Genomic DNA, 12,174 nt, shown 5'->3' with positions numbered 1-12,174 from the left:
GTAACACGTGATGTTCTAAAGCTTTGTTAAATCAAAAGCATATTGCTGATCTAGAAAGCATAAGTGTAAGACACATGTAGGTGCAACACATTGAAATACATTAATTAATTCAGACTGGCACATGGCATCTTCAGGATGGCAGCATCCAACACAAGATGCAAATGGATCCTGTGTAGATCCATGGTCTCGCTTCAGTGTCTTGTCACTGCTAATATACCAGTTTGGCTGTATCGATGGCCCCTTATTAACAGTTTTTCTGAGGTAGCGCTGCATTATATTTTTCATGTAGTCTTGTGTGTGGCTGATGTAATGTCTGTGTATGGTTAGAAAGGTCACATTGACGGACTTGTGAAATATGAAGTATGGCAGGTTTGGATAAGGGATTATATTCCTTCTTAAAAACCAGCATGAATTGTTTAGCTTGTTAAAATGCTTTTCCCATCAGAAAACTTTTAAATACTTGATGTTTGACTGCAGATGCAAGGCAGCCATTCCAAGGCTGCCTACTTTGAATAGAAATGATCTAAGCGCTTTCTAGATGCCAAAACCATGCTGAGTTTCATGAAGTGAACTATTAATACCTTTTTCCCACTGTCCTGGGTGCAGCAAGGTAATGTTGCAAGTTTTTGAGTCAAGTCCTTGAGATAAAGTTCTGAAAGAAGCCAGCTTCCTCACTGAGGGTAATGGGGAGAAAGATAGACATGCAAATGCTTTTAAAGCTTGACTTGATAAATTGAGTGGGGATGATGGTGATTTTGTTCCCCCTTGTTGCTCACTTGGTGGGGAAAAAGTGGGGTTTTGCTTACCCTAGGGTGTGTTTCTCCCCTATAGTAGTGAGACTAGGCTATAAAATAAAGCAGCACCTATAGTAGTACCTCTGTGATAGAAAATTAGAGTAACAAAGCTGTTCCTGTATACTGGCCTTTGTTTTCTCTAAAGGAATGAGGTGCAGGTTGGGGGGGGGGGGGGGGATGGTGGTGGTGAATGAAAGCTGCTGTAACAGACGGCTAGCTCTTGTTGCTGCAGCTTCAACTGCAACTAATTAGTGTGCTAATCCAAATGTAGTAAACCTCAAAGACAGCAAAAGATACTGTGCTGAGAACACGTTCACCAGTAGCAGTGTGCCTGTCCAGCAGACCTCAGCAGAGCATAGCTTCCGACTGTGCTTTGAGGCCATTGATGAAGCAGGTAGAGGAGTGTTAGGTTTGCCTTAGACCTGTATTAAATTCAGCTGAAGGGTTTTTAATACTTTGCTCCTTTCTTGGAAATCTAGCCACTTAGTGCAAGCGTTTGTTCTGACTTGTCACCCCCAAGCTTACTGCTCCACAGGAAAAGGAGGAATAATTCAAATGTGGTTTGTTATTGATAGTGATGTGTCAGTCCTCTGATCACAGGGTAGAAAAACAGGGAAAAAAAAAAAATTGGCAAGCAAACCAAAATGAGAGTATCAAACTGCATCACATTTCCAGTTTTTCTCTGGGAGCTGCATGAACAGGCTGCTTCTTGCTTTCGTTAACATTACTGATTAAAACCTCACGGCAATACAGTAATTACGTATTAAGAGCTTCTGAGTGTATCTTTTCATCATACTGTAGCACACTAACACTTGATGGCTTTAATTTGAATGATAGCTTGAAAAGTTTCCCTTTCTTTAACTGAACAGTTTGTACTACCTAAAATTGTCTAGGATGTTTCACTTAAATGGTCTATATTACTGTTGGACTTGTATGTATGATTGTAACATTGTTTTTCATATTCCACTGCTGTTTTGCTCCACATAAACTATGAGAAACATACTGTGTGTCTAAGGAGTGTGGTGTTATTGTGAGATAAATTTGAATGGAAGCATAAAGTTTGTCTGTAGCAAAACCTCTTAATTTTTAAGAGAGGAAGATGCTTAGAAATTGAGGGAGAAAATTAAGCAAGTCAACTGGAGCTAAAGAGTTCAGAACTTCAGAGAGTTTTGTAGTCTTGGAACTTTTAAAATTACAGGTGCAGAAATTTGCCTCTACTACAAGCTCCAGATTTGGGGGAGAAAAAGGATGCACAGCATCAGGGGTTTATAGACAGAGTTTCTGTTTTAACCAGAAGAAAAGCTTTTTGAGGTGTATATTAGGAATTAGCCCACAAAGAAAACTCTTTGATCACATTCCTCTCCTCTTGCTGAAAGACAGTGTAGGGGATAAAGGAGAATTTTCAGGTCTAAGTACAACTTAATTTTTGCCAGAGTAAAATTAAACTACTACATAAGGTTCAAAAAGACTTGAAATGAGGAAACTAAGAGGTGGGACCTGTGCATGCTTTTTGTGTTGCGTTTAGGCTTTTTCCTTTCATAAACTTAAGTGTTAGAACCAGGGGAAATTTTGTTAAAGGAGTTCTGAGGGCTGATGTTGAATTACATTAGAGACTTCAGCACAAAATATGAGTGGTTGAAGAACTTACTGATGAGAAGAAGGGAAGGGGCCACTTTGAGATAAAGAAGGAAAGAAAAGGTACTGGATGACTTTGAGGACTCAGTACTTTAGGCAACATTCTGTGTATAAAATGCAAGGTATTGCAAGTTTTGATTTTTAAAGCAAACAAACAAACAAAAAAAGCAAGTCCTGCTGATCTGTCCCTGTTAAAACTTTGGAAGTCATTCTGAAAAGCAACAAGTGTGAAGCCAGTGCCTTATTCAAACTACACTAATTTTACAAATGACTCCCTGGCTTTGCAAGGGAATGACTGACACTCTTCCTGACCCATATTTGTCTTCCTGGGTGGTAGCAGAGTTGCCTGTGAGAGATTTTTTGGGGCTTTTTAATTTCCTTTGAAAATAAAAAGCTGCCTAAACAAATGAGGGCAAGTACAGTGTAACCCCTTCTACTTGCTCAGAGAGAGGGGTTTGAGAAATGAGAGTCTTTGTAGACAAAACTTTAGACTTGTTTAAAACTACATATGAAACAAAGTGCATAAATTCCCAGCTGATCCCAGTTGAGCCTTTTCCCTATCTTAACTTGCTGCTGTAGCCACTCTTTCTGGGGAAAATACAAGAAACACAGCTTTACAGTAATACTATCTGTGACATGTTGTGTTTGTTTGTCATGAATTTATAAATAAGTGTAGTGCTTAAAGTGAGATACATGATTATGCCAAGTGGATTTACTTTCTACTGATGCCGGAGAATCCAGTGTTTAATAACTGTCTGCAGAGAGATGAATTAACTAAGCTACAATTGAGAGGTCCATGATTTCGGGGGTGGGGGGGGGACAGACATGATAGTGACTGTTGTGTATGATGTGTCCAGTGGTAAATGATCAAGTGTGTGGGGGGTTGTGGGGTTAGATTTCTCTGACTTCTGACAACTCTTATTGAAGGTAAAAATATCTTTTTCTGAAGTTTGGAGTTGGAAAGATTTCCAGTGGATTTTTAAAACTAGTTTTGCTTTATTTGCAGCTTTAGTCAGTTCTCCATTATATGATTATTAATGGAACAAAAAGAGATCCTTGAACAAGCATTTCAGTCTGTCTCTTTGTTAATGTTTGCAGCTCAAATCCAATCCCAGTAATAATGAGGAAAAAGAAGCCCAGACTCAGCTGACAAAATCTGATGAGCTACAGCGCCTGCATTCACAAGCATTATCTGCCTACCAGCAAGAGGATTACGAAGCCGCTATTTCTCTTCTTGATGAAATCTTGGCAGTAAGTGTTAAGTAAAATGGTACTGTGAAAGGGAAGTAAGAGCTCCTGTCTGACATCTGTGTATTTTTGTTTAATAACTTCTTCACTGATGTGAAAACACTTGGTGTAATTGGCTCAGTTTTGCTGAGCACCATGAGGCCATAATGAAGTTGGAGAATGCTGAGCGCTAGCTGCAAAAAAGTTGAAGTAATAGATTGTAGTTAGGGTTAAAGATACAACTTCAGATGAACTTCTGTTGTGGATAACTTTCTTGATTATGCTTTCTCATTTTTCCACAGTTCAGTGTTTTTGGGGAAGCTGGGAAAAAAGTTGTTCTCAAACCAATGAAATTTTGCCAAATATGAGGCATAGGTTTCTTCCATCTAGATTTTTTGTTGCCTGTATGCAGGTAATTTTTGTCTTGAAAAAATGAAGTAACAAAAGATCAAACGTAACAAATGTACATAGCTATTTGGATGTTCAGCTTGTTCCTTGGATATCTGTATTTGCTGAATCTTAATCAGTATAGGTAGTATGATAGTATAAGTGTAAATAATCATGTGGGCATTTTGTTTTTCATGTAGAAATATATATGAAAAGACGGTTAACTGCTGTGACTCTTCACATCCAAATTAATGCTGTTGACTTGGAATTTACAACATTCTAGCTTTTGGTGAAGAAACTGCCATAGTATGGGAGTTTGTTTATGGGGAGGGAATGTGGAAAAGCAGAAAAGCCTCGTTCTCTGAAATGATGGTGTACAAACAAATGATAAGATGCAGAATAAATTCTTTAAAACGAAGTATGATAGGCAATTCCTTTTAAGTAATTTTCTTGCCACACTGTGACATTGCTGCTTCTGCATAGATCTTTAAAATCCAGATACTAAGGTCAAATCTTGCATAGCTGAATCTTACCCACAGGCTTCTTTCTAGAGGACAACTGACAGCTTGGTCCTTGCTGCTCATTACCCCTATTCTTGTGGGAAGATATAATAATTTATGATTCTGATAGCCTTCCCTGGAGGCTCAACAGACTGTCCCAGTTTAAGCAGTGCCAGTAGATTTAATTCATCTCCCTGCGTGAGCTCATTGAATCATTTACAAATTTTTCAGGCCTTTGTTTTCTCTTTGGGCAGGTGCATCACAGCATCCACCAGGAAGCAGAGATGCTAATTTCATGCACTCTGCATGCAGCTTGAACCTTATGCTATTACAGTTGGCAAAGTGAAATTAAATGGGATTTTTCTTTTATTGGGGAGGAAAAGAAGTGAAGTGTTATGGACCAAAACCAAGCTTTAATTTTGATTTCTCAAGGTTTGTGTTTGGGATGCAGAGCTACGGGAACTTCGAGCTGAGTGTTACATAAAAGAAGGGGAACCAAGCAAAGCCATTAGTGACTTGAAAGCTGCTGCCAAATTAAAGAATGATAACACTGAAGCCTTCTATAAAATCAGCAGAATATATTATCAGCTGGGGGACCATGAATTATCACTCAGGTAATTTTACTGTTTGCTGTAATCATTATAATTGAGACAGAAAATGTGATGATACAGGTCATGATAAGCTGTGAAATATCTATGTTGTCTGTTTTTTTGGATAGAGTAGCAGCTCTAGTCTCAGTCTGATAAAGGAAGCTCCTTTCCAGAAACCAAGAACTGGCAGTGAAGACACCATTCTTGGCAGACCAGCCGTTGACGGCTGGTCCTAGCGTTGTGTTTACTTAAATAGAAGCCATAGCGCAGGTCCATCAGAGTTGCTTATGTTTACTGTCTTTATTGTATTTCTCTGTCCTAGAAGAAGGTGCTTCTCTAAACTTGCTTTGGTGGAGTTTTTTTTTTAACCTTGAACCTCCATTCAGGTTAAGTTTACAATGCAAACAAAGAATGTATGCATTAGGTCTTAGGGCTAGATTTTTATTTTCAAGAGTGGAAACAAAAGGTTACAAGCTTAAGAATAAATAAAAAGTACAGGAGCATCCAAGTGTGAGGAGCTGGGGATCCAGAGCTGTTAATCTTTCATTCTTGCAGATAGTGTCCAGTATTTTGGATCATTTTTTTATAACACCCTATCCTTTTATTCGTATTCAGTTAAGTTTAAGGTGTTATTGCCATACGTCCCTAGACAGTCCTGCAGATAACTGCCCTTGCCCAGTCTGGACTGTTTACTTCATATTCTGTGCTCAGCTGGACAGATGGTATAATCCGTCTTTTTGCACACAAATGGTTTCTGTGCAGCTCATCATCTCAGATGTGCTACCCGCATCTCCAGACTCCTTCCAATATGGTTTCTGCCACAGAATCTATTCAGTAAGAGGGTGAAGGGAATGGGAAAAGCTTGAGTTTCTTTTCTTGGCAGTGTATGACAAAAGCTGGTGGATGGAAACTGCATGTGATTATAACAGCAAAAATTTTATAGCTGGGCAAAAGTAAATGCTAAATAACTAATTGGTTTGCATTAGGGATCCCCTTTCCAGATTATACTTAATCTCTGGAGCTCGTAGGTCACTTCTGTGGTGACTTTTGGTGGCTTTCCATCACTTTAGCCTAGTGATTTCAAGAATAGGTGGTATTTTTTTTTTTTCCTCTGAAATCCACATATGGACTTCCTCTGTTAATAAAAAAATCTGAAGATTTTTGTAAGTACAGTTGAGAGAGCTGTTGAAGAACAGAATGATATCAGAATGAAGGGATAAGCCTCTTTATTCTTCTCCGATTCCTTTTTTTTTTTAATCACAAGATATACTAAGAAAGAGTTCTATAGCTCTTGGACTTGCTGGGTGATTAATCTTGTCCTTCCCTTAGTTTCTTCCTCTTAGAGGATTAATGATTTTCAAATAATACATATTTTTGTCTGTGCTTGGGAACAAAATAAGATTTTTGTGATCTCTTTCTGAAAATAACACCTTGGTTGTACTGTGGTGACTCAATATGATACGAAACTTTTATTCCTTCATGTGATTGCATGAGGTTTTTTGGTGTGGTGGTTTTTTTTGGGTGGTTTTTTTTTTTTTTTTTTGAAGACTTTTGACTATTTTAAGCGGTATCTGCCCTAATCAGAGTCTGATTAAACAGTCTTCACAGTGAAAAGTCAGGCTCAGGCTTGGCTGATATTCAATCAAGAGGAGGTTTGGGTCTTAGCTGAGCTTTGTCTGTTTCAGGCAGCATAAAATATACTTCTGTATAGGTATTTTGCAATATAGCTGAGTTAAATACATAGGAAAATTACAAACAATTGTGTCTGATAACTGCTGCATATAACTTCTTTCCCAGGATGTGTTTTTCTTCTGCTATTTAGTCAGTTATTAATCATAGAATCATAGAATCGTTTGGGTTGGAAAAGACCTTTAAGATCATCCAGTCCAACCATTAACCTAACACTACCAAGTCCACCACTAAACCAATTAAGGGTAGACTAGACTAAACCATGTCCCGAAGTGCCACATCTACCCGTTTTTTGAACACTTCCAGGGATGGTGACTCCACCACCTGTTAATGCAACACTTCTCAATCTTTGCATATTTGGCAATACAAAATAATTAAAACCAAAACCAGACAAATATCCCTGTATGTTCTGGAAGACTTTTTTGTCTCACTTTAAATTCATTTTTGGATGAAGGGAGAGATTGTGTAAAGAAGTCAGCTCTTGTTCTGGACAGCTTATAGATGCTGCATTGTGTCTCTAAGTGAAATTTTGTAATATGTGGTAATGTCTTTCTGTTTTGTGTTTTTTGTTTTGTCCCCCCCACCCCCCGCCACCTTCCCCTGAAAAGTGAAGTCCGGGAGTGTCTGAAACTGGACCAAGACCATAAGCAGTGCTTCTCTCTCTATAAGCAAGTAAAGAAACTCAATAAGCAGATTGAGTCAGCAGAGGAATTAATCAGAGAAGGCAGGTAAGTGTTCACTGCTGTATTAAAAAAAAAAAAAAAAAGGAAAAAAATCACTACTGAGGCGCCAACTTATTGATTGAGGAGTTGATTAAGTGATGCTTTTTGCATCTATCAGTTGAAGTGGATAACTGAGCACAGCTCTCAAATTACAATTAAAATAAATATTGACTCACATAGTGACAATCCTGTTCTGATTCCTTCTGATGCCACTGTCTTTTCTTTGAATACTGAATTTATTTGTGGAGCAGGTAGTAAGACCAAGGTAGGGATAATACTTGTCAGCTCTCACTCAGCACTGGTGAGGCCACACCTGGAGTGCTGGGCTCCCCAGTACAAAAGAGATTAAGCTACCGAGGAAGAAAGTTCAGCGAAGTGCCACTAAGATGATTGAGAGACTGGAGCATCTCTCTCCTGTGAGGAAAGGCTGAGATAGCACGGGACTGTTCCCCCTGAGCCTTCTCTGCTACAGGCTGATCTCATTGATGTGTATAAATGCCTGAAGGGAGGATGCAGAGAGGGCAGAGCCAGGCTCCTGTAGTGGTGCCCAGTGACAGGACTGGGGCAACGGACACAAACTGAAATAGGAGATTCCATTTGAACATAAGGAAACGCTTCCCACCACCACCTTGTTTCCACTGGTGCAGGTTCCCCAGAGAGGTTGTGGAGTCTCCTCATTTTGGAGATACTCAAAATCCAGCTGGGCAGAGTCCTGGGCAGCCTGCTCTAGATGTTCCTGCTTGAGCAGGGGGGTTGAACCAGATGACCTCTGGAAGTCCCTTCAAACCTCAACTATTCTGTGATTAAAGGACCCCATCTTTAGACTAAAACCACCTAGTAATTCTGCAGTGCCTTGATGGCAAAAGTGCATCTGACTGATGGGCTTCTGTGGCGGTTTGACCCTTTATGCACCCTGTTAAATGATAGACAGTGCCTTTGCATTCTTCTACTTCTTGCTTTATTTCAGTTTTCCATGTTCACGACATCCAACTGTAAGGACCCCTGACAAGTGATTAAACATTGTCAGGGTGTCTTTTTAAAATGAAGTACATCAGGAATGTGAATCGGCACAACTGAAGACTGTTTTATTAAGTCAGCAGTCCATTTGGACTCTCTTCACTTTAGTCTTCTATTTAATCCAGTATCAGCACATTTTCAGGGAGTCTTCAGAGAGCTTGAATTTCTCCTAGCTTGTACCAGCTGATGGGTTCAATCACACACTTGTATTTTTAGGTGAATGTTCTAATTGATTTCTTATCCAAACCATAGAACTTTAGCATCTTTGAAACCTTCACAGTAAAAATACATTTTACTCTGTGACTTGAGGAGAAGGAAGGCAGAAAACAACTGCCCAATTCAAGCTAACCTAAAGAACTTTTTTCTTTTTTTGTACCAAGAAATGCAAAAAATGCTCCCAGCAAGACTCCAGACTTAGTCCATCTTGGATACCAGAGAGAGAGATGCTTTTCTCTAAGTGCTGAGTGGCGTGTTGGACAGGAGGAATATCTAGAGACTGTTGTCTGTGCACACTGAGGGATGGTAGTCATTATCTTCTGCAAAAGTCTGCCAGGCGTAGTGCCTGCTCTTCTGTCTCATAGCACAGAAAAGGGAATGGGGGTGTAATTCTTGAAGTGGCTGAAAGTTTTCTTCATACTGTTGTCTCACGCCGTACCTTTAGGACTATTAAAGTTATGGTACATTGCTAGAAGGATGTGAAAATCTGTGAATCTTAAAATCTTAGAATTTGTAAATTAATTGCAATACCCTGAAGTAGTTATTACATTTCGTGATATTATGCTTATCTTTATGATTTAAACAGGTATGAAGATGCTATCAATAAATATGATTCTGTAACGAAAACTGAGCCAGAAGTCCCAATTTATGCTACTCGTGCCAAAGAAAGGATCTGCCACTGTTTATCAAAGGTAATTCTGCTTCTATCTCCCTCTGTAAATTTCTTGAAAACAAACAAAAAAAACCCCCAAAACCCCACAACTACATGAATTTTGGTTTGCTTTCTCCTCTCTAGAATCAGCAGGCTACAGAAGCCATAAAACTTTGTACAGAAGTTCTGCAGCTGGAACCAGCCAATGTTAATGCCCTGAAAGACAGAGCAGAAGCTTATTTGCTAGAAGACCTCTATGAAGAAGGTACAGTTGCATGCAGTTTGCATATTCTTTTTTTTGTGGGCATTTAAAATGCAGTCAGTGTTTCAAAAATTTTTAACTTACACTTTGATTCTACACTGTGTTGTTATTCCTAATCAGTACTGGTAGTTGCAGATTTACAAAAATATCTGCCGGTAATTTTGTCTTGATTAGTATAAGTGGAATGTACTTGTTTTATCTGCAGTGGAGTTGTCTTTACAACAGTGGGCTATGTTTCAGGATGTTTTATGAGACTGTACAGCTTACTCAACCTACTTCAACACATTTTATATAATCAGCAATGTCAGACAACTGCATTTAGAGATAAAGGGTAATTATAGTTCCGGTGATGTAAATCCATTTTAGGAACTCCATTTTAATGTTTTTAGATGGCAGCATGAAACAATACTGTTCTATCCCCTAGCACGTGTTGAGGGCAGAGGAAGATAACAGCCATTGCTTCACTGTCGTGGGTCTCTGTAGTGCTGCTAAGAGCAGTAAACTGATTCTACTCTCGAGGCTGTATTTTTCCATACGGGGTTTCCATAAAATGCATACTGTTACATGGTCCTATCTACAGCCTTGGAAAGTAGGGACTGAGTAATGGGTGTCTCCGAGTACACCATTATGTTGTTACCTAGCTTCTTTAAGCGTACTAACTACTAATGTGCTATTTAAAAAAAAATCTTCAAAATTTAATTTAGTGAATCTCATTTCCACAAGAAACGAGGCTTAAGAAGGAAATTTGGACAATCTGTTCCACCCCCGTTCTCAGTCAAGCAACAGTTTTTGAAGCTTTGGGCTGTTTCAGTCAAATATGATGAGGGAGAGGACTTGTAGGCTTTAAATCTGCAGAAAACTAGTTCCATTAATTTTAGTACTCGGAACAATTTTCCTTTTCTGTATTCTGGTGCTGGATCTTTCACTTTACAACTGAACAAAAAAAGATCTTCTCAATTTAAACATTCATGAAGGCAGCTGTTCTCATTAATAGCATGCTCATTTTTTTTTTGTCTTTTTGAGAAATTAATCACTGAGATGATATTGCTCACCTCTTGAATTTCACTTCAAACATGAGATACCTATTTTGTTCTTTTTTTAGGCCTCCTTGACTCAAATAAAAACACAGTATAAAGAGGACTGGTGTGGTTTCAGGCAGTCCTCTTCATCAGCCCTGTAGACTTTGTACCTTTCAAGTGACCTAGTCCTGGTCCCTCTTTGAGGCTGGCAAGCTGCATTCTTCCTTATAAGAAAAAGGGTGGAAGACAACAGCATTTCAGAGAACTGATGTCCTTTTGTACAAAGGGATTGCTTAAAAAAACCCCAAAGTGTGAGGAAAAATTGTCTTTCTGTTTTTCTTAGGGTAATGTTTTTCCATCTTTTGATTAGAACTGCAGTGTCAACCTAAGAGGATCACGAAGATTTCAGTGATGAGGCCCCCTTTGGACATTTCCTCATCTTTTTCTGTGCTTCAGTGCAGTGGGAGTAAGCTCAGTCAGTGTTGGAAAAAGTACATTTACAAATGAATATAAAAACCCCACCTCGCTAAAAATAGTTAAGGGTACAGAATACAAATCTACATAGGTTATGGCTTGTAGAAAGGTTTTTGATTTAAGAGGAAGGAGTATCAGCAAAAGGAGAACCCAAAGAAAATTTAAGATTATATTTTCCCTTCAAGGTGTATGAACCTTCAGCTTAGAGGAGGGTACAGAGAGGGGCAGGCCAAACAGGCCCTGCTGTGAATCCTCTTAGATGTACCTTTTGCTCCTTACTAGTGGACGGAATTGATCTGTTTGTTTTCTTGAAACTGATGAATCTCAATTTGGATCTTTCTGACATTATCTTCTGTTAAATCCTCATCTGTTTCTGGTTCCTCTAGGGTGAGAAAATCTGGCAACTCTTGCACATTAGAGGGGAAAAAGTTTTGTAACAAGGTCCTGCATGAATGCACAGAGCCAGGTTGGTCTTGTGCTGGAGCAAATGCCCCCCTATCATGGGATGTAAGGAAACACAGAGAGGACACACCTGGGATCTGGGAGAGCTTATTTCCTGGGCTGGAGCCTGCTGGGCTTGTCCTAGCCTGGTTCTGAGTGGACAACCATGCTAGAGTGAAGCTGTGCTCTTCCAAATCTCTGTTGTTCAGCACACCCCCTGCCTTCCTCCTGCCCTTGACATTAGTGAGGTAGTTGTAGTTACACTCTGCCTTCCAGCAGAGCCTCCATAAAAAGTATTATAGTCCATTAATGTTAGTCTGCCTGAAGGTTTCTTCACTTATCCTCAGTTTTAACTGCTATAAAATGATGGCCGATTTCTCTCTGCTGTAGAGAACAGTAGAGCAATTAAAATTGTAGTCTCATATTTAAAGGGGCAAACTGATTCTCATTCTTCCCTCAAGAAAATTTCAAGCTGGAGGCACCTATTTTCCTGTTTAAAGACAGGAAATTTCGAAGTACTTGTAATTCAGAACTTTGAAGGTGATTATT

General features: G+C 39.2%; 1 protein-coding gene across 1 annotated transcript in view; it reads left to right on the top strand.

The window, feature by feature from the left end:
* The window catches only part of DNAJC3 (DnaJ heat shock protein family (Hsp40) member C3), a 43,552-nt gene that overhangs the window by 22,638 nt on the left and 8,740 nt on the right, over window positions 1-12,174 (top strand). The window contains exons 5-9 of the mRNA XM_075714743.1: window positions 3,528-3,680; window positions 4,976-5,157; window positions 7,431-7,550; window positions 9,364-9,469; window positions 9,574-9,694. Of these exons, the coding sequence (XP_075570858.1) occupies window positions 3,528-3,680; window positions 4,976-5,157; window positions 7,431-7,550; window positions 9,364-9,469; window positions 9,574-9,694 (682 nt within the window). The remainder of the gene's footprint in view (window positions 1-3,527; window positions 3,681-4,975; window positions 5,158-7,430; window positions 7,551-9,363; window positions 9,470-9,573; window positions 9,695-12,174) is intronic.

Source organism: Pelecanus crispus, chromosome 1 (genome assembly GCF_030463565.1).
Source record: "Pelecanus crispus isolate bPelCri1 chromosome 1, bPelCri1.pri, whole genome shotgun sequence".
In the NCBI taxonomy this organism is placed as follows: Eukaryota; Metazoa; Chordata; class Aves; order Pelecaniformes; family Pelecanidae; genus Pelecanus; species Pelecanus crispus.
This window is presented reverse-complemented; position numbering and strand designations above follow the sequence as displayed.